This window comes from Heloderma suspectum, chromosome 1, assembly GCF_057233095.1.
Source record: "Heloderma suspectum isolate Gila_16-S chromosome 1, 16-S_ref, whole genome shotgun sequence".
Taxonomy (NCBI): domain Eukaryota; kingdom Metazoa; phylum Chordata; class Lepidosauria; order Squamata; family Helodermatidae; genus Heloderma; species Heloderma suspectum.
The window spans coordinates 200,585,048-200,608,144 of NC_139458.1; the positions used below are offsets into that span (position 1 = coordinate 200,585,048).

At 44.7% G+C, this 23,097-nt stretch overlaps 1 protein-coding gene across 8 annotated transcripts in view; it reads right to left on the minus strand.

The window, feature by feature from the left end:
* Positions 1 to 23,097, minus strand: part of NEMP2 (nuclear envelope integral membrane protein 2) — a 35,533-nt gene that overhangs the window by 11,882 nt on the left and 554 nt on the right. For 3 of the 8 annotated variants that reach the window (XR_014785201.1, XM_084816190.1, XM_084816222.1), the window contains exons 2-8: positions 19,566 to 19,681; positions 16,925 to 17,153; positions 16,710 to 16,782; positions 14,344 to 14,437; positions 11,295 to 11,409; positions 8,210 to 8,435; positions 3,287 to 3,463 (exon numbers count right to left, since the gene is read on the minus strand). Coding sequence is in view for 7 of the 8 variants with exons in the window: in XM_084816190.1 (XP_084672316.1) it covers positions 3,287 to 3,463; positions 8,210 to 8,435; positions 11,295 to 11,409; positions 14,344 to 14,437; positions 16,710 to 16,782; positions 16,925 to 17,153; positions 19,566 to 19,681 (1,030 nt within the window). In the remaining variant the exon portion in view is untranslated. Of the gene's footprint in view, positions 1 to 3,286; positions 3,464 to 8,209; positions 8,436 to 11,294; positions 11,410 to 14,343; positions 14,438 to 16,709; positions 16,783 to 16,924; positions 17,154 to 19,536; positions 22,001 to 23,097 lie in introns of those variants that run through there. The other 5 variants (XM_084816230.1, XM_084816204.1, XM_084816213.1 and 2 more) reach the window with 5 other exon arrangements.

Genomic DNA, 23,097 nt, shown 5'->3' on the forward strand with positions numbered 1-23,097 from the left:
AATACAAATTTAAAACAGTGAAGCTAAAAGTTTAGAAAGCTAAAATGCCTGGGAAAATAAAAAGGTCTTCACCTGGCGCTGAAAGGAATACAATGTAGGTGCCAGGCAAACCTCACCAGGGAGCTCATTCCAGAGCCGGGGTGCCACAGCAGAAAAAACCCTCCTCCTAGTAGCCACCCGCCTCACTTCCTAGTAGCCACCCCGCCCTGAAAAATAAAATCTTTTTGAAAACTATCATCGCACGGTAACAGATGCCTAGCAATAAAGATTTTGCCTAAACCAACGGAATGTTTTCCTACTCTTGTACAGACTTACTTTGGAGAGAAGTGGCCATCGACCATGATATTCTTCTGGGTCGCCTCGCTGGGATGGGACCTGGGGGGACTGTTTTACAGTGGCTCCATTCCTTCCTAGCAAGGCGAACTCAGGAGACAGCGTATTACGGTGGTTCCGGTCCTTCCTCTCCAGCAGGTACCAGAGGGTAGCACTCGGAGAGGAGGTTTCGGATCTGTGGCTACTCACTTGTGGGGTACCACAGGGTTCTATCCTCTCCCCGATGCTAATTAACACCTATATGAAGCTGCTGGGAGCTATCATCAGGAAGTTTGGTGTGCAGTGTTATCAATATGCGGATGACACGCAACTCTACCTCTCGTTCAGATCTCTGGAGTCCCTGTCCAAATGTCTGGAGACGGTGAGTGGCTGGATGGGGAGGAATAAGCTGAACCCTGACAAGACTGAAGTACTTTTGGTGGGAGACAGGAGGAGGTTGGGGGATGTTGACCTGGTGCTGAATGGGGTACGGCTACCCTTGAAAGACCAGGTCCACCTCCTGGAGGTCATTTTAGACTCCCAGCTGTCCATGGAGGCTCAGGTGTCAGCTGTGAGCCGGACAGCACTGTACCAACTCTATCTGATCTGGAGGCTGCGCCCCTTCCTTCCCGACCATCTGCTCCCATCGGTAGTACATGCCCTGATCTCCTCTCATTTAGACTACTGTAATGTGCTCTACGTGGGGTTACCCTTGAAGACGGTTCGGAAGCTGCAGCTGGTACAGAACATGGCGGCTCGCCTGATTAAAGGCAGCCGCCGGCATGATCACATCACTCTGGTGCTGAAGGAGTTGCACTGGTTACCAGTTGTTTTCCAGGCCAAATTCAAGGTATTGGTTTTGACCTTTAAAACACTATATGGTTCCAGCTCAGCTTATCTTAAGGAACGCCTCCAGCAACACCAGATAGGCCGCTCAACAAGATCAGCCTCAGATGGCCTTCTCTGTCCCATCAGCCAGGACAGCTAGGCTGGTGAGGACGAGGGAGAGGGCCTTTTGTGTGGTGGCCCCCACTCTGTGGAACTCCCTCCCTAGGGAACTCCGCCATGCCCCTCTTTAATGAGCTTCCGCCACACATTAAAAACATGGTTGTTCAGGCAGGCACTTGGGGTGGGTTAGGGTATTTTTAGAAATACGATGTTTTAATGTGGAATTTTATTGTTTTAAAACTGTTTGTATTGCTGTACATCGCCCCGAATGGCTGGGTGACCAGCCAGATGGGCAATTAAGAAATGTAATAAATAAACAAACAAACAAATAAGGTGGTGTTGGGGGATGCCTGTTCGACTCCATGGCTGTTAGCTTGCGGGCTCCCTCAGGGTTCTGTTCTACCCCTCATGTTATTTAATATCTACATGAAACCGCTGAGAGAGGTTGTCCGGAGATTTGGAGTTCGGTGCCACCAATATGCCAATGATGCCCAGCTCTACTACTCCTTTCCACCAGATTCCAAAGAAGCTGTTTCTGTCCTTAACCAGTGTTTGGCATCAGTCCAGTAATGGACTGGATGAGGGAGAACAAATTGAAACTTAATCCAGACAAGACTGGTCAATCAAAAGGCAGATCAGGGAATAGGGATTCAGCCTGTGTTGGATGGGGTTACACTCCCCCTGAAGACTGAGCAGTGTGGGGGTGCTCCTAGATTCAGCCCTAAGCCTGGATGCTCAGGTTTCAGCGGTGGCCAGGAGTGCTTTTGCACAGTTAAAACTAGTGCGCCAACTGCGCCCGTTCCTGGAGATGTCCGATATGGCCACGGTGACACATGCCTTAGTTACATCCCGTTTGGATTACTGCAACGTGCTCTACATGGGGCTGTCTATGAAGAGTGTTCGGAAACTGCAGTTGGTTCAAAGAGCTGCTGCCAGACTGGTGACTGGGGCTGGTTACAGGGAGCATACAACTCCCTTGTTAAAACAGCTTCACTGGCTTCCAGTCTGTTTCCGTGAATAATTCAAAGTGGTGGCTATGACCTATGAAGCCATATGGCTCCGATCCAGGTTATCTGAAAGACTGTATCTTCGCTTATGAACCTGCCCGTTCCCTGAGATCTTCTGGGGAGGCCCTTCTGTCAGTCCCACCGCTGTCACTGGCACATTTGGTGGGAACCCAGGAGAAGGCCTTCTCGGTGGCTGCCTCACGGCTGTGGAACACCCTTCCCAGGGAGGCTAGGATGGCTCCCTCCTTGATGTGTTTCCGGAGGCAGGCTAAAACATTCTTGTTCCAGCAGGCCTTTGGGACATAGCTGGAACCTGGGGGTAAGCTGCTAAAATGCTGTTTTAAAATGCTGTTTTAATATAATTTTAATTGTATTGTTTTTTAATTTATATTTTAACTTTTGTATATTTTCATAGGTTTTAATTGTATATGTTTTAATTTTTGTAAGCCGCCTTGTGTCCCAGTATTGGGAAAAAGGTGGGGTATAAGTAAATAATGATGATGATGTGACCCTTTCCCTTGAGAAAGTGATGCATTAAATCAGGGGTGGGCAACATGTGTTTATCCCCACCCCACCCCCAGTGCTGCCCCTGCCCCACCACTGATTTTGGTACCAGTGGTAGGAAATTGTGTGTGTGTGGGGGCGGGGTAGAAAAAAAAGGTGCCTGTAGCACTATGAATCACTACAAGGATCACATTTAGCTTGTTTGCAAGCTAAATTTGACTCTTGAAGCAGTTGGAGCATTAAAATGGTCAAATTTAGCTTGCAAACAAGTTAAATGTGACCCTTGTAGAACTACAGACACCATTTTTCCCTTAGAATTTTTTTTTTTTTGCCACAGCCAAAGTTGGTATGCAGCAATTGGAAACCAATGGGTGGGTGGGAAATTCAGGGGTGTGTCTGCAGGAGGGTTCGGGGGCCAAAATGGCCCCCTGACTTCCTGCAGTTGCCTACACCTGATTTAAATGCATAACAATAGTTCTGAGATGTCAAAAATGCAAAACAAAATATGTTCCTACTTTTGTGGGGATTGCAGCTTGACTACTGCTACCCATGAGGGGAACCTGGGACTCCTACAGAACGCACGCAGCTCCTCCAAGGCTTCAATGGTCTCTGTTTCACCTTGCTCCCGATATTCCTCTTCAGTCAGATAACGAAGCTCTAACTTTTCTGATTTGAACAAGCGAGTGGCTTTTCTAAAAGAAAAGAAAAGAAAAAAACAACATTGGCATTTTGAAAGTTGTACCATGGATTTGAAATACAGAATATATTGGCAGATAAAACATTGCCTCTGGAACAGAGCACATTAAGGGGAAAAAAACCCATGCCAAGAAAAGCTGAATAATGTGACTTGTTCAAATTATGTAATGTATGATACTTTCTACATATTGGCTTATTTTGCATGATTTAGGCAACAATCCTAAATTATACTGAATGCAATGGGACTTTTTTCCAAGTAGGCATGCATAGTATTGTGTTGTAATTCTATTTGTTCTAGCCATGGAGAACTGTGAACGGCTCTCTAATAATGACTTCTGGAAATCCTGCTCAGCGTCACTCTTGCGGTTTCTCCAGGTATTGCCAGTCTATATTCAGGCCCCTTTTGCAGTCATACGGACTAGAAACTTGAAATCCAGACATTCTCAGGATGCCAAATTTGTGTATGAACAATACAATTGCAGAATACATATAACCTTTAATGAGATTTCAAATGTTATAAAAGAACATATTCATTTCCGTTTCTATCTTTCTTCGTATTTGAAAAGCTTAAAAGAAAGTGCATTTGATTCTCTTTCCCCCCGGTTACCAAGTTTGCTGTTAACAGCCGTGGCTTACAAACACCATCCCTAACAGTATAACCTAACATGTGAAAAGTTGTACCTCTTGAAGGCACTTGTATGCAGATACATTGAATTACCCTACAAAATATAGCAGAGGCACATAGCACAGGCCTTCACTGGACTTTGAGAGACCACACCTATATTGTAAAAAGCCAACCCCCCCAAAGTCCAATTAAATTCATAAGTCAAAAGGTTACTGTTTTTCCTTGCATGTCATCCAACTACCTTCTATCCCAACCTGGTGTCCTCCAGATGTTTTGAACTTCAACTCCCATCAGCCCCAGCCAGCATGGTCAAGTGGTCAGGAAGGCTGGGAGCTGTGATCCAAAACATCTGGAGGGCACCAGGTTGGGGAAGGCTGCTTTACACTATCCTCATTGCTCACAGGTTATAGACCTTACTCTCACCCCTGTCTTGTCAGCCTCCAGATAAAGGGACCAAATTAATTCTATATTCTGTACAATGTCTAGCATAGCATTGGTGCTAAATTGTCCTAGCACTCAAATACTGGAACACTAGCATATATTTGAAAATATCTTTAATACATGTAACTACCTCTGAAACACACACATGGGATGGAGTATCCAAAATATATAGTCAGGGCACAGTGATGTACACTCCACATGAATTCTCTCTCTCTCTCTCTCTCTCACACTCACACACACACACACACACTGTACCAAGGTAAGCCTGCATTCTGTGCAAAGAACAGTCCAGTTTTGCAACCTGTATGCAAATTAAACACATTTATATTTCAGAACTGATTCTGTAAGGAAGGTTAGGATTATCATTCCCAGAATACATGATGCAGTGATTAGTTTGTATGCATTCTTGCTTTTGGAAAACAAAACAAAACTTGGAAGTCTTAAGACAACCAATACAGATTTCTGTGCAGGCAGCAAGATCATAGCTTTTTCTTTCTCTCCCTCTAAGCGAGATACATATATTAACCATTTTGCCCAGACATTTTCAGGCATGGCCGAGACTCACTAGAATACTCCAACGTGAGATGAAAAATGACCGTCAGTGGATGCAGCTCCAATTGGCTTTTAATATGAGCTGGAACTTGTTTATATCAATATTCATATCAATCCTGAACAAGGCTGTATAAACCCCATACATAATGGGCATGGGGGCAGGGAAAGGAAAAAATAGGGGTACATGGGAGGGGGGAGAATAAATGCTTTCAAATAACAAATGCTATAAGGCAAAATCTTTCAAAGCCTTGCTGCTTTTTTGCCCTGCAAGAAGTATCATTTACAAATTAACTAGTATGAAAACATTTTTTAAGATTTCATGTTTTCTCTTTAATGTGTGTTCTAAAAAACAGTGTCTGCCTTTGAACCGCCCACACCATCCTTGGCTGACATGCGCCTTCTTAAAAAGGCAGAGTAGAAAACAAACAGCCCCTTCTTGCAAGTTGCGAAAGCAGCTGTACTTAGATTTAACAGGGACACTGTCACAGTGAAGGCGTACTGAAAGACACACTTGGGATTATTTTGGAATTCGCCATTTGTGTAACTGTGCTTATTGTCGAGGGAAGCATCCTGCCAAAGGACTACAGAGAATGTACCAGACGGAAGCCTCTGCTGAAGAGCCAACAACAAATTCGGAGCAGCACACATTCTTCAACCATGCTTTCTCCAGACCCAATAGAGAGAAAGATACTTTAATGGTATGATCCAAGCCAACAGTTCCATGTGGACAAATCCTGTGTCCCATAGACAAACTCACTTATATAAAATTCCACATGTGGGCAGTGGTGGGAGCATATACATTAACTGGAAGTTGTTGTAGCAAACCAAAGGTGGGCAACTTTTGAGCAATACGACAATGGAACCCATTCCCTAGGGCGGTGGTGGGCTCTCCCATACTGGAGGCCTTCAAGATGAGGCTGGACAGCCATCTGTCGGGGATGCTCTGACTTGGATTCCTGCATTGAGCAGGGGGTTGGACTCGATGGCCTTGTAGGCCCCTTCCAACCCTACTATTCTGTGATTCTGTGAACTTGTGGACCTCTAGAGGTTGTTGGATTGCAACTTCCATCAGCCCTAGCCAGCATAGCCAATTGTGGGGGCTGACTAGGGCAGATGGGAGTTGCAGTCCGACAACATCTGCAGGGCCACAGGTTGCCCACCCCATCATGAGCTCGAGGGCGGATTTAACATTTGTGAAATGGCCATTTCCCATTGTTCAAAAGCACAATAAGGTGTTGACACCTCTCTGAGCTACTGATCAGAAATCAGAGGCTCACCCCAGAGGTAACTATGCACCAAAAGGTATTTGGAGGATGAAATAGATTCTCACCTACCTTCAGAATTTGACAGCCAATCTGGGAAGACAAGGTGGCTGATATCCACAATGCACTGCACCTTTTTCCTACATGTGCCACCCTTTGAAACTGATCTGCAGTTCCACCCCGCCAATCTACGGGGAATGCCTTTTATTACCCATGTGCATCCCTACATACAGGACCATGCAAAGAAACTTACGGTGCAAGCAGCTGATGAGGCCAAGTAACTAAGGATGCAATCCTATGCATGTTTAGAAGGAAAAAAGTCCTACAACTCCCAGCATTCCCTAGCCAGCCATGCTGGCTGGGGAATGCTGGGAGTCATAGGACTATTTCCTGTCTAAACATACATAGGATTGCATCCTAGAGACCCAGCTGCAAACCAGGAAGGCACTGGTTCAAATCTCAACTCTGTAACGACGTCAAGCTGGCCTTATATGAGGCATGCCTCTGATTTTCAGCATCAGCTGCTACCACCTGTGGTATGGGGATGATAATCCTAACCTGCATTACAGGGACGTTGCACTCTAAGGCATTACGCATCATTATCATCACACACAGAGGTTTCTTTACAGGCAGTAGCAGTCACTACGCTTGCAGGAAGTCACCAGCATGAACAACTGCTGGGGTGTTTCCATGTGATCCTTTATAATGGACCTAGGAACACAGGATGCTGCCTTAAACGAGATCAGCCTGTTTGTCCATCTCATTCAGTACTGTCAACTCTAACTGGCAGCTGCTCCCCAGGGTTACAGGCAGAGAAGTCTTCCTCATCTCCTACTCTCTGATCCTTTTAACTGGGTGGTATCAGAGGTTGAACCTGAGGCCTTTGGCATGCAAAGGAACCACAGAGCTGGATCGTAGGAAGGAACATGCTGCTTCCTGACTGCATGAGTCTGGCCTCAATTAATTGAGAAGCATCCCAACGACTCCTCTTCCTGAGGTAGGGGTGGACTGAGAGTAGATGTACTGGTAGATCTCGGTATGATTTGCAGAAGATTCGCAAGGGTATTCTGACCCCCAACTGCATAATAAAAGCAAAAGGTACAAAGCCTTTCCCCCCTAAATTAGGCCTAGGCTGCTTGCGGGGAAAAATGCTTGTGGGGAAAATGAGGAGTGGATTTGTGTATAAAAGGGCTTAAGAGTTTGATTCTGCAAACACCAGAAATTCCTGGGCTGAGCATGCGCTGAGAAGTACCTTCTTCTTTAAAATTTAACATATCTGTCTGCCTTCCTGAGCCACTCTTTTGCACCTGGCTCTGGTTGGTGGATTTTAGGGTTCTATTAAAAAAATAATAGATCACCCAAGCTTTGATGTCTGCCCACCTCTTTTTCTAAGACAGTACTAAGAATTGCACAATAGTATTGTTGAAGCGATGCAAGCTATTTCTCACCAAATGTCACAATCACCTGCTTTTATGAACAAAATGTGTAAGTACTTATTACAGAAAAGTGAGGCTGCCATCAAGAACTGCATCCCCATGCCAAGTTTTCCTCCATAAGATGAAGTATCGCTTAGTTCAAGCATATGATGTTTCACCATCCCTGCTCTGTATGATTGGCTGCTGTTGGTTGAGGACAGAAACACACAAATTTGTGACTTCATGGCATTGTCCACTTTAGATTACATGTTTTGGAGGAGGAAAACTCAAAACAGGGATGCTGCTTTCAGTGGCAGTACTGTGTTTCCTGTAACATGTAGCTACACGATAAAATGAGCAAATGTGCTTGATTACCTAACTAATTTGGGAGTGTGGGGAGGGGGGACTTCATTATACATTAGCTTAACGCTAAAAAAACATACCAACCTGCCAACATAGTAGAATACTCTAAGAGGATAATGCAGGAATTTTGAACAGATCATGGCAGCTATTACTGCATATGCAACCTGTGGGATGGCAATACCAAAATAAATTAAGACTAAGCCTAGAAGCTGTAGCATCCACATCAAGAGGTTCATACTTCTCTCACTGTTGAGTGGGCCGTGGTTGCAACAAATAGCAAAACTGACAAATCCAAGTGTCAGGATATACCCTGGAAAAAAAGACAAAGCCATGTAAAGATCCATAGAGAGGAACTGTAGGAAATTAGCTTATTTCAGGCTTGTTAGCAGACCCCTATCTTGTTACCTGTGGTAAGAATCAGCTACAAGGGACTAGGCAAGGGCACTTTAACTAACTGGGAGTTCTTTCTTTCTCCCGCCCCCCCCCTTTGTGATTTCTAGTGATTTCTGTAAACTTATCTGCAAAGCCAGATTCTTTTAAAAATGTGTTATGGAATGGGAAATTCCAAGAGCAAGATCACATATTAATTACCCAGTGGCACCACTGATGTTAATGAGCAAATGTGGATACACATTTATTTTAAAAACCAAAGGGAACTTTCTGAGAAAAAATACATAACATGTAAACTTGCTCCTGAAGCCGATCCCATTTGCATTTACTCAGAAGAAAGTCCCACTATGTTTGTTGGAGCTTATTCCAAAGCAAGTGCGCACAGGATTGGAGCCTAAGGGCAAGGTCCCACAAGTAGGCCCGCATCTTTATGACTGCAACCCTGAGCGATAACTTGCCACGTGTAAATAGTCACCACAGACCAGTGGAGGCTGGTGGCTTCAATGTTAGTGGGGTAAAGAATCCGCTCCAGAAACACCTTGGAGAGCTCCTTTAGAATTCTGACGGAAACCTGGAGCGGATTCACCACCCCACTGACATCGGAGCCACCAGCCTCCACTGCCCCAGGCGGAGTGTTCATATCACCTCACATTATTGCAAATGTAATACCCTTCAGTAGATGTGGCCTTCAGGTGGCGTGTTCTGCAAAAGGTGGTCTCTAGCTGTCCTTCCTGCCTGGTGGGAACAGACTATTTTTCTGCATCCCAAAATCGACTTTCCCACACTCGAACCTCCAGAAAAAAGAAAATTTAGACTTACCGTAAATTTACATGCTAAGAGGTTCCAGGATTGGGCAGTCTTCCCACCCTTCAAAGACAGTAGTTTGAGGATTATCAGGGGCAGACCCAGGACTTCTTATAGGTATATGATATATAGGGGTGTGTGTGTGTGTGTGTATATATATACACTATGTATATAGGACTTCTTATAGAGCCAGTGTGGTGTAGTGGCAAGAGTGTTGGACTAGGAGCTGGGAGATCCGGGTTCTAGTCCCCACTCGGCCACGGAAGCTCACTGGGTGACTCTGGGCCAGTCACACACTCTCAGCCCAACCCACCTCACAGAGTTGTTGTTGTGAGGATAAAATGGAGAGGAGGAGGATAATGTAAGCCGCCTTGGGTTCCTTGCAAGAGGAAAAAAGGTGGGGTATAAATGCAATAAATAAAATAAATAAATACCAACACCTAGTGTGCATGTAGTTAGAGTCCGGTGGCATATCATTCCTTTTCCTCCATTCTTTCTTGCTCTGGTTGCTATCATGTACAGTACGTGTCTATTTTCTCTCTCTCCCTCTGTGTGTGTGTGTGTGTGTGTGTGTATGTTCAGCACAACTACTGACGAGGGTGGAAGCTGAAACGTTTAGCTCAAAATACATATTTTAAAATACTCTGTTGTTAGTCTACAGTACACACAGACACACACACATATATGAACAAATGAAATGTTATGCATTCTAGGATAAGAGTCTGTTGCTTTATGGTGATTTTCACACTACTCTTTCTCCATTAGCAAAAGGTGGGGTTTGGTTCTCTTTACATGTTTTAGGGTAGAGGGTATGCTTGCATAGTCCAAGCTTAGCCTAGGAATTGAGAGGAAGTCCCTCCCCTAGTAGTGCCATTTCCTGCTGATAGCATTGCCTAGTTACCAGAGGAAGTACTTCCCAAAGGTGAAAGACTGCCCCACCCTAGAACCTCTGGAGAAAAATGCCATTTATTTGCGAAACTGAGATACCCAATTTGAAATTTGAAATTACTGTTTCTCCAATAATATTATTTGAATAAAAGAAATTATTTGAAATTTGAGATACCCAACAACTGGGCAAGAACAAAGTACACTCTGAACAAAACATGCCACTCCACTGTAAATTTGGCAATATTTATTACATTTGTATACTGCCCCATAGCCGAAGCTCTCTGGGCAGTTTACAAAAGTTAAAACATTTAAATACAATATAAAAAGTTAAAAAAACATTTACATAAAAGCATATGGACATTATATACAAACAACATATAACTAAAAACAACTTTGAACTAAAAATAATTTTAAAAACCCAACAATTAAACAACCCATCTTAAAACAACCCTGCTTTAAAACAGCATACAGAAGTCAGCAAAAGGAGCAAGTGTTCTAAAAAGGGAAGGCCTGCTGGAATAATAGTCTTTAACGCCTGCTTAAAAACCTTCAAAGAGGTCAGCAGGCGTATTTCAACTGGCAGATCATTCCACAACTGAGGGGCAGAAAAGGAAAAGGTCCTCTTGCATGTGACTCCCAATCTCACATTAGGCAGCTGCAGCAGATTGCCCTCAGAGGACCTTAGGTGGCGGACTGGGATGTTAAATTAAAATAAATGTATTTATTTACAACATTTGTATAGCGCTCCACATCTAGACTGATTTCAGAGTGGTGAATAATAAAAATACAAAACAGGATAAAAGAATAAAACATCATGTTGAAATAATTACTATCTTTAGAAGAAACAGAATTCTGATAAAACTGTGGCCAGTCAATCATGGAAGGCTTCCTGAAATAAAGAGCTTTTCAGGAGGCACCGAAAACAACACAATGTTGGCACCTGCCTGACCTCCAAAGGCAGGGAGTTCCATTGGAGGGGGGCTTTATGAATGAAGATAGGCTACATTGCCAAAAAGCTAATATTCCCTTTTAGAATTATACACACTTTTGACAGAATGGTCTGCTATATTTCTATGCATTCTCTTACCTAGTACGTAGCGTGTAGAATTATACCACAGCCATTTCAAATCCTCTTTCAAAGTGTAAAAAATATATAGACAAGAGAACCAACATCCACTCATTAAAATCCAGAAGGTGCTTAGCTTGAGGGGGGAGATAAAAGAAAAAAAAATGTGGGTGAGCAATACTTGAGTTTGAGTTTGATCATATATATATATATAGGTTCACATACGTGGGAGCCACAATTTACTAGATATATCTCCCAAAACAAGGTGACACAAAGCCCAACTTGAAGAGGTCAGAATCCGAAAGACTTAATGACAACCATTTCATAGCTGGAAATCAGAAGTCGAGATAAGTCAAATCAGCAAGGATGCCTTATCACATTTGCTAAAGGCTGTACAAATGTGATAGCATTCTTACTATCATGTTAGCAATCACTTCAGCACATCAGGTACATGTGATCCTGCCATGTATTGAAAAAACACACAGAGGGGGCCACAGGGGCCAGCCCCACCCAGCACTGCCTCCCGTGTCTCTGATGATAACCCGGTGGGCATTCGTTAGAAGGAGTTCACCACATGTACACTTGAGGAGGAACCCTGACTGAGCATCGTCCCTCCTCAAAGGTAGGAGCTCTCTGCAGGTACATCTATGTGCAGGGAGAACTCCTTCTCATGGACATTCGCCAAGGGAGCAGGGAGTTGGTGCATGGTTCTAGCCTGTGCAGGCCTCTCAGTGCATTTCTTCAACACATGGAGGGGGCATGGGTACCCCCCTATAATGAGGGAGTTGGGGGTCAAGCTGGCCTGGAAAGAAGATTGAGCAGAAGACTGAGCACTGCCTAAGCGAGGTAAGTAAACTGCATTCTGTAGAAGATTATGTTTGTGTCTCATGTCCTGCTGAAGCTCCAGTTTTAATTTTACTCACGTATCTATTTCAGACAATGCCATGCTAAGCCTATCAAATAGGAAAGTGCAGTACCCCTTGGTTAACAAATCTTCTTAACCCCCCTATCACTTCTCACGCACAACTGTCATTTCCCTTTAAGTCATGCATGCAGCTAATCTATCACTAATTATAGCATAAGATGGTGCAGGGACCACCACCTTCTGTGGGTTAGATCCAGACTAAGTCAATTGCATTTAGGTCCCATTCAAATCAGTGGGAACTCAGTCATGACTAACTTTTCACACAGATTTCAATGGGACTGAAGTGCAACTAACTTGCCTTGCTCTATTCTTTAGACTGGAGTCCTGGAGCCAAAATTATATTTGGCTAAGCAGGGGTGTTGAACTGCTTTCCGCCTGAGAGCCGAATTCAGTTTCAGAGAAGCTCTGGCGGGTGCTTCTCCAAAATTCTCCAGTAGTGGGTGGGGCAAAAAGCAGAATGGGGCGGGATCAAGGAGAAAGGATGTGGGGCCAAAACACCAGTTTAAAGCTCTTACTGCCACTAACTAAGCCTTAGGAGGGGAATTTCAACCCTTCTGAATGAGAAAACACGCATCTAAAAGACGGATGGGGAAAGCAATTGGAGCTATCCGGGGAAGTAGCCATCTGGGGAATCCCAGAAAAGCTCGATTTGGCCATGGACCTGAGGTTCTGCACCCTTGGTCTATACAAACTGAACATTCCTGGATCATCAGATTATCATAAAGTTGGTGCCATCTAGCAGTAGGAGGCGAATGTCACAGCTATGGAGGACATCCACCCAGGCAAAGCTTGGATGTGATACTCAAGACGCAAGGAGAGAATGAGCACTCAGTTGTGAAATGTCTTCATCTCTTATAACTCTTGAAAACAGGTTTATTTCACGTATCAGCAAAACATTTGACCACAACTTGATTCAAACTTGGTAGGGCCACCAGAGGCCAGAAGGAAAATTGATGCAGGGGTCAAATTTGAGCCACCAGTTGGCGATACCCAACAACTGGGCAAGAGCAAGGTACACTCTGAACAAAACATGCCACTCCACTGTAAATTTGGCAAGGTCTGGTACATTCTGCTATTCCATAAGGTACTTGTGATTTGTACTCTCCAGTGCTTCACTGGCACAGAGAGCAAGGCCATCCCTAACTTCTTGTTTACAGTTGGAGATACTAAAGTTATCGGGTTCGATCCAGCAAAAGCCCTCCACAGACGGAAGGGCTTCCATTTTAATGTAGCGGAGCTTTCCCGCTGGATGAGTAGGTGAGGAGACGATATTCGCTGATTTCCATCTCCTTCTGCAGTCCCCTATATCCCCTCCAAATCTGCTCCAGAGGGTTGTTGGGACAGCGAGGAAGGAGACCCTCAGGAATAGGGGGTTTCAGAGGGTGGGTGAAAATCACCTCCTCCTCCTTTTTGCAGTCAGGTGTGTTCTGAGAGGAACTCCACTCAGGGAATGCTCCCACTAGTGGAATAGGAACCAGATACAATCCATTCATTCAGAGGTGTTATAGAGGAAAGGAATCCCAGAATGTTTTGCCAGCCTACCTAGGTTACTATTCTGGGTGACAGTCAAATATAGGAACACACTTGAATATGGGCACTAGAATCCATAGCCAACAAATCTCTCCACAGAAAACATTTGTAATTAGTGTCTGCAAATGTTTTCTTTTTCTCCAGCCAGGTTTTAATCTTTTTAATCCTTTCCAGAACTATTAACCTCAGAAGTCAAGTGCTTACTGTGAATTTGAGTTTCAATTTCATTTTTTCAGAAAATAGTGACCAAAGTATTGTTGCAGAATCACTTATCCCAAGATAAAACAAAGATATGTATGTCAAGAGCCCCTAATTATACAGGGGCTCTGTTAACAACTTGATCCTGCTTCAGATTCACGCAATAAACATTTAAACAAAAAAGAGATTAGAATGAAGTAAGAAATGTATTTCAGAGGAACATTTCTCTGAAGAAGAATGAATTACATAAACAAACAAGCCCTCAGAAATCATCTATGACACCTTAAAGGGATTTTATTTCAGCATCATTGTTTGTTTTTAAGTCCAAGGACTAACTAAAAGCTCAATTAACATTTGAAGACAGAGTTACGTGTCAAACTCAACGATCTAATTTTATGTTAGCAATGGTACACCTACCTTGGGAATAAATCTTCTAAGCATCAAAAGGAGAAAGGGTAGCGTGGCAAGAATACCAAATGCTACTCCAGCAGAATAATAGAATACAATACTTCTATTTGGGAAGAACAGAGGGATGCTGTTAAATCTTTTGCATATAGAAAAGTGGTTTCAAGCGCATGGCTGTGCAAAAAATACAACCGTACTTTAATTCTAGAGGCCTATAGGAAAGTTTATCTAGACACACACACACACCATCCCCCTGCTGCCCCAATTAACACATTTGTTATTTATGATTAATAATTATATACCCCCTTATTTGCTAAAAAGCCATCAAGGCGATGTACAACCATTTAAAACAATAAAATCTTGCTCTGGAAAAACCTGACCAGGCAATTCCTTAACAGAACAATCCCATAAGGTTTTATTTTGGGGTTTCTTGGGGAGAAATCTAGTGTAGCTTCCTACGATTTTCTGAAGAAGACCAGAACCCCTATAGCCTCCATCTAAGTACAGATTTGTATATTGTTATTAGAGAGTTATTACCTTGAGAGGGACTATTTGCCTTCTATACAGGAACACAGGAAGCTGCCTTATCCTGAATCAGACCCTGGGTCCATCTAGCCCAGTACTGCCGACACGGACAGGCAGCAGCGGCTCTCCAGGGCTTCAGGCAGGATTCTTTCCTGGAGGTGCTGGGGATCGAACTTGGGACTTTCTGCATGCAAGGTATGTGCTATACCACTGAGCTACAGCCTCTCCTCAACTTTTCTCAACAGCTTTTCCCAACAATAAGGATGCTGTTGGACTTACTTTGCCGCTGCCTGTTGAGATGAATGCCAATCCAACACAGTGTAGAAGGCGCAGCTGGGGCAGTGAGCAATATCACTCAAAAAGCCCACAAGCCAGTTCTTTGGCAAGGGAGGGAACTTAATCCAGCCTCCAGCTCCCTTCCCAAGCAGCCAAGCAGCAGGATTTTAACTTTCATTTTTTTTAAAGGAAGGGAGACCCCAGCTATCGCAATGGGAAAGGGAGACCATGGACATAGCATCTATTTGCATGTACAGTACCTCAGTTATTAGCAGGGCAACACAGGTCTACTCAGAAATAAGCCTCAAACAAGCAAGTATAGGGTTACAGCCTTAGGAATATTATTATTAATTGCACTCAAAGCAGAATACATTGTTCTCCCTCCCGCTATTTTATCCTCACAATGAAGCTGTGCAATAGGTTAGCGACCAGCCCAGTGAACTTCACAGCTGATTAGGGTTTTAAGAACTGGTACCTGAGTTTCTCCCCCCCCCCTCCTCCCTCTCCAATCCTTTTTCCTTGTGTGTCATGTATTTTAGATTGTATACATCTTATCTTTGTAAGCTGTGCTCTGGAAGCCTTTTTGGCAAATGAGATGGGTAAAAATGCTTTAACTCAGAATTGGGCTACTTCCAAAATTCCTGTTGAAATAAGTATGATTTTCATATCTACGCAGAACTGCAGTCCAGTTTTCTCAAGAACCACATGTTAAAACAGATACCCAGTTAGGGATGGCAGAGAATTCCGTCACGGATTCCAGTGAGGCTGGATTCTTTAGAATCCGGCCCCCCAGAATCCGTGGCAGAACGGCCTCCTGCCCCCCCCCCGCAGAATCCCCCAGGGACGGTACTTACCTGGGGCAGATGCGGCGGTGGTTCCGGCAGCGGTGGCTGGTCTCCTGGCTGGCCACGGCCGAGCTGCCGCTGCCGCCATTGCCATCCTGGCTTGCAGCCGTGATAGGCTACATAAGAATTTACATAGCCTATCACGGCTGGGTAAAAAAAAAAAACACCCAGTGTACGCAAATGGCAGCGGCTATGGCGGCTGCCATTTGCGTTCCCTATTTTTCGCCGATTTATCTTACATAAATATTTACGTAAATAAATATTTACGTAGGCTAGAACGGCGAAAAATAAAGGAATGCAAATAGTGCCCACTACGCTATTTTTTCGCCCTTTTATATTATGTAAATATTTATGTAAGATAAATCGGCGAAAAATAGAGAATGCAAATGGCAGCCGCTGTAGCCGCCGCCATTTGTGTATGCTGGTTTTTGGTTTTTTTTACCCAGCTGTGATAGGCTATGTAAATTCTTACGTAGCCTATCACGGCTGCAAGCCAGGACAGCAATGGCGGCAGCGGCAGCCCGGCCACGGCCAGCCAGGAGACCAGCCACCGGAGACGCTGCCGGAACCACCGGCTGTCGAGGATTCCGGGGGGGAGGACCGGATCGCCTCCCCCGTCAAGGATTCCGGGGGGGGGGATGGAGCACCTCCCTCCCCACCGCGAAAGATTCCACGAAAAAGTAAGTGAGTTTTGTACATCCCTATACCCAGTAAAATAAAATCAGCACTTACCTACTCAAGTTATGTGCAAAATGAAAGAGAAGTCCACCAGCAACAAACAACAGAAAGAGTTTCTGATCCAATGCTGGAACAAAACAAAACAAAAGCACAGGAAAAGTTCAAGTCGTTCCGTTTTTGCAGCTTGCTACTTAGAACGCATCCTTTCAGTAACACAAGCATTCCTTATTAATGGTGGAGTGTTTTTGTTTTGTTTTTTAAATACTCACTATTTTGTTGTGCATTCACAGTGTAGGGTACTTTATTTTGGGGTTGAACCCTGAAACAGGTTTTGTCTCCATAATGGTCCACTGATACGGTGATTTCGTTAGACACACCTGATTGCCAAATATTGTTAAGCAGGCACTTTAAAAAGGCAATCAGATTTTCTGAATTTTGACAATTATGTTCCTCTGTGATAGGCACCACCTCGAACATTGCAGTGCTATTTATTTTCACCTGAAAAAAAGAGACCCTTAATAGTAATCCTGGCTCATAAACACCACCTTCATTCACAAGACAGGAGGCAATTACAGAGCAGCTGACAGCTAAGCTGCAATCGCACAACTTACACCATTTAACTTTGGCAGTGACCACACAATTTAAGCGAGGAATCCTGGCACATGTAGCCCATCTGTGTCAGCGGGCAAACAAACCAGAAATGGATAGCTTTGTTTACGGTCAAATCTGGGATTGTGGTTTGTTGCTCCTAAACAAGCCAGGATTTGTAAGCCAACAACAATCCCTGGCCTGTTGCTGGCTTGCAACCCAGACTTGATTGGGAGCAACAAACCAGAATCATTGGTTTGGACCGTAACACAAAGCTATCCATTTCTGGTTTGTTTACCTGTTTGTGTGTAGCAGGAGCAATAAGCAGCATGCAGCTTCTTCACGGTAAGCGAGGAAGTGGGGCAACTAGGGATCCTTGAGAGATCATTTTCGGCACCCTCCCCAAAGAATTTCCAGGATTCTTTGGGGGAAGCTATGACAGTAAGGGCACAATCCTATGGGAGTAGGTGGCCGCCTCCGAACTCGGAGGCGACCACCTATCCAATGCATGGCAGAAGCACGGAGGGCATCGTTCCCTCCACGCTTCTCCTGCCCTGCATTTGCGGCTAGACAGCTGATTTCAGCTCTCTAGCTGTGGCAAGGTGGAGCTGGGGAGAAGGCTGCTGGACGACACATAGGATGTGTCGTACCAGCATTTCCGCCTTCCCCGCCCTGGAACGCTCCATTTTGGCCACTCCATGGTCCTCTTCTGAGCACAGGGCTGTTCCACGCTGTTCCTTTTGCCTACTGTAACCATTTTTGGCAAGCAGTTTTCCCTTATATAATGCTTTTTTGTAGGTGTTTTTCATTAATGTATGCTTTCTTGTGAGCACTTTTTCCTAATAAAACCATTTTTGTGAGCACTTTCTCCTAATATATGCATTTTTGTACACACTTTTTATTCAGACAGCAGCATCACAAAATCCATGGAAGACCAAATACTGAAGGATAACTACATTCTGGTTCACATATTGATTCATATCAAAATGCCAACTGAACAACATTTTCTCCCATCCCTAGTCCTTGTCCATGGGGCTTGCTTCTGAGTAAACATGTACTAGACTGTATTGCTAGTGTCCTACATTTCCACTGGAATTTGCTCATTGTACTGCAGCTCAGACTTGTACATGTATCTGTCCGTCCTCCAAAGATGTTTGAACTTAAGAGACGTTCTTGGTTTTTCCGCTGAAATATAATGCAGTGGGCGTAATACGTTGAGGGGATCATTGTGTTTTGGGGGTTTGTTTTGCAAAGGGGCCAACACAAAAGAGAGGTGTTAAAATGCCATTAAGTAAGTTAAGTTAGTAGTTAGTTAGTTATTTGTGACACTTATATACCACTGAATATAATAAAATCCCTCAGTGGTTCACAATAGATATTAAAATCTCATTTAAAGTACAATATTAAAAAACACAAAATTAAAAACAGTACAGTACTACAATAAAAACAATTTGAGGAGCAGTAAAATGGAGTGGCATGATTAATTTAATTACAGCCCAGGGAAAGCCTGGGTGAACAAGTATGTTTTCAGGAGTCGTTGAAAAGATGCCACATTTTCTGCCTCCTGAATTGCACAGGGGAGGGCTTTCCAGAGGGTGGGTGCCACTACAGAGAAGGCCCGCTGTTGGGGTTCTTCATGGTGACATTTTGTTCATTTTGGAATGACCAGCAAGGCCTCCACTGCTGATCTTAAGGGTCGCCTGGGTATGTAGAAGGGAAGGTGGTCTGCTAGGTATCCTGGTCCCACTCTGTATGGCAATAACATAACCTTGTACATGTCTCGGTAGCTAATAGGCAGCCAATGCAGTTCTTTTAATACAGGTGTTATGTGAACATAGCTTGGTGTCTCAGTGAGCACCCTAGCTGCCGCATTCTGCACTAGCTGCAGCTTCTGAACCACACACAAGGGCAGACCCATGTAGAGCACACTGCAGTAGTCTAATCATGAAGTTACCAATGCATGGATCACTATGGCTAGGCTATCCCTATCCAGGAATGGGCATAGTTGGCACACCAATCGAAGTTGGTAATGGGTGCTCTAGGCCACCAAGGCCACCTGGGCCTCCAGTGACGAGGATAGATCTAAGCTCCAAGCCATACTACATTATGGAAGCATGTCACATAATGAAAGCATGTCACAGAAGATCTTGATCTTCAGACTCCTCAAACCCATAACTCAGTCTGACATTTTCTAACACTGAAATGTGGCTGTGGGCTTCCAATGCATTAATTTTCCACCTTGATTATTTTAACTTGTGCTGAAAAAAAAAGCCCCAAACCTGCCCCATGTTACCTTTGTATAACTCAATGTTGTGATTGTACCTGAATAGCTGACCAAATATTTTTTAACTGTATTGCTCCATTTGGAATGTAGCAGAAACAGGTTGACTCTGAACTATGCATTATGTCCGTTGCCTTCAAGTGGCTACAGTTATTATCTAGATAGACAGAGAAAGAAAAGATTAATCCATATCAAGGTTTGGAGATGTTTGCAAGTTGAGACCTTTTTCTGCTGCATTAGATCTATATTTTATGCTATTAACACTGATCTTTCCAGTTACAAATCAAACCAAGCCAAATTGCCAGACAAAGATTGTGCCTGCTATGCCTTTATCTATGGCATATTTTGATAGGTTTGCTATGTCAGTGTTTGCAATCCACTGCTAATCCCTGAAATTTTTACTGTTGAGGCCGTTCCTATGCAGAAGCCATAGCACAAATTCATGGTGACTACTGCTGTTTAATCTGCAGCAATTTACCCTCTCCAGTTTTCTCCCCACAGCAGTATTTAAAACTAAATGCACTCTACTAGCTTAGGCTGTGGGCAGGGGGCCAAAGATAAGCTACACTGGGGTCACTCTCTAGCTGGCAGACCAAACAAATATGAGCAAACTAATATCTGGCTTTTCATCTACTTTCTTGAAAAGCTGTTGAATTACTCAGTTCTGTAAACAAAGCATTCCCTCAATTGAACATTTATTTTAATAAATACTAATATACATGTTTTTGGGGTGGCCTACGGCTTTAAAACAATAAATGTTCACACAAGCTGTTCACAAATACACAAAAGCTGTTCACAAATACACATTCATTGGGGCACATTTGGGGGCTCTAACACCCAACTCTTCTTGAGCACAACCTCCAGATATTTTGGACTACAACTCCCAGCATGCCAGACTATTGGCTATGCTGTCTTGGCCTGACAGGAGTTGAAGTCTAAAACATCTGAAAAGCACAAGATTGCTGACTTATCTTATTAGGTCTGAAAGATTTAGGAAAGGGAACTGGGTCAATTTGATTATGTTCAGTGAATGATCTTGGGAATACCTGATGCTGCAGACCAGGTCAGTAACACAGATGGGGGATCACTGAAAGATCAATGCAAGTGTGTGCATGTAATGTAATATTATATTATTACATTATATGAATATAACTATATGCACTTAATTATCAATGGAAGAGCACATGCTCTGCATGCGGAAGGTCCCAGGTTCTATCCCTGGCATCTGAAGACAGGGCTGGAAGAACTCCTGCCTGAAACTCTGGAGAGCCGCTGCCAGCTAATGTCAACAACACTGGGCTAGCTGGACCGATGGACTGACTCAGTATAAGGAAGTTTCCTATATTTCTTGTGGCCAGTTCAAACACTTCCCTAAAAACAGACAAAAAAACAGGAAAGAAAGGGAAAATAACATTTCAAACCAAAGCCCAGAGTGACATGTATGTTGATCTCGTCCATGCAATGAACCCCCTCTTTCCTGGGAGGCAATTGGGTTTCTGCTCTACTAGAACTCATTTTCAACAACAAGAGCCAGTGTACTGTAGTGCTTAGAGTGTAGGGCTGGGACCTGGGAGTAGGGATGGGGGAGAATTTCTCCCCAAAACTTCGGGGGGCCGAGCGCCAATGTGCTCGGCCCCCCGAAATCGGCGGTGAAATTCTCCGCCACCCCCCCAGAGATGGGACTTACCTTTCACGAATGTCCCTCCTGGCGGCGGGTCCCGGCGGCAGTTCGTCGAGTCTTCATCAGGGGCGGGGGCGGCAGCCGGTCTTTTGACCGGCCGCCGCCATTACAAGGAAAGTTAAAAACAAAAACAAAAACCACCCCCGTGATAGGCTACGTAACGATTAACATGGCCTATCACGGCTAGATTTGCAAAGTCAGTGTCAAGGGCTCCTTGGAGGGCTCTCAGTCTAATCCAGTAGCCAAGTCCAGACACAGACAAAGGGATTCTTTTCAAAGCTTTATTCTTCTTTTACAACTTAACAGCTCTACAGGTAGCAACTAGATCTGAGCAGCCGCATCCCTATGCCCTAAGTTGGAACAGGTGGTCCCCGTTTGAAGGGCAATTACTGGCAGACCCCTGAATATAAGGACTAGGGAGAATCCTTCCCCTTTTCCCTTGGATCCTCTGGGCGCAACCACTCTTTGAGCGCCAACCGGGCGCTACGCCTCCTTTCCGCGCTCTCCATTTGGCGCCGCTCTCTGCGTCTGCGCCGCGCATCCAACCAGTCTGCTATCAGTGCTGGGTCACTCCCTGGACTGCTTTCTAATCTAGGAATGTGGGTGGGAGGAAACTCTGTCAGCTGCGGGCCCTGGGAAAAAGGGGCGCGCTCCTCTCCCAGGAGCGACTGCTCTTCCTCCAAATGAGAACTACTCTGGGATTCTATGGGCTCAGTGTCCACCCTGACAGTCAGCCGTGATAGGCTACGTTAATCGTCATGTAGCCTATCACGGGTGACTTTGGGGGAAAAAAAAAAAAAAGCGCATACGCAAATGGCAGCCCCCATAGGGAGCCGCCATTTGCGTTCCTTATTTGGTCCCTGTAGTCTACGTAAAGATTTACGCAGACTACGGCGAAAATAAGGGCAACGCAAATAGCGTTGCCCTTATTTTCGCCGTAGTCTACGTAAATCTTTACGTTGACTAGACGTGCCAAAATAAGGAACGCAAATGGCAGCTCCCTATGGGGGCCGCCATTTGCATACGCGCTTCCCCCCCCCAAAGTCACTCGTGATAGGCTATGTGACGATTAACGTAGCCTATCACGGCTGACTTTGCAAATCTAGCCGTGATAGGCTACGTTAATCGTTACGTAGCCTATCACGGGGGTGGTTTTGTTTTTTGTTTTTCGCAGCCGGGTAGACGGGGCGCTCCTACCCGGCCTGACTTTCGCCAGCGAGGGATGGGGCGCCTCCCGCCCGGCCTGAATTTCGGCCGGGTGAGGCGGGAAGCCTCCCCCCCCTTGCATGAACTTCGGGAGGAGAAGCGAAGCGCCTCCCCCCCACCGCGAAAAAAGCGGCTGGACAAGGTAAGTCCCTTTCGTACATCCCTACCTGGAAGACCCAGCTTCTAGTTCTCACTCAGCCATGAAGCTTACTGGGTGACTTTGGGCCAGTCACTGACTCTCATAAAAGCATGAGAAGAGCCATGCTGGCTCAGACCAAGGGTCCGTCTAGGCCAGCATTCTGTTCACACAGTGGCCAACCAGCTACCCAAGGGAAACCCACAAGCAAGACATGAGTGCAGTAGCACTCTCCTACCCATGTTCCCCAGCAACTGGTGTACACAGGCATACTGCCTCTGATACTGCAGATAGCATATAGCCATCAGGACTAGTAGCCACTGATATCCTTATCCTCCATGAATTTGTCTGATCCGCTTTTAAAGCCATCCAAATTGGTGGCCATCACTACATCTTGTGGAAGCGAATGCCATAGTTTAACTACGCACCCTGTGAAGAAGCACTGCCGTTTATCTGTCCTGACTTTCTAACCACTTAGCTTTCTCTTTTTCTCAGCCTAGCATGCCTCACAGGGTTGTTCTGAGGATAAAATATAGAGCAGGAGGGCCAT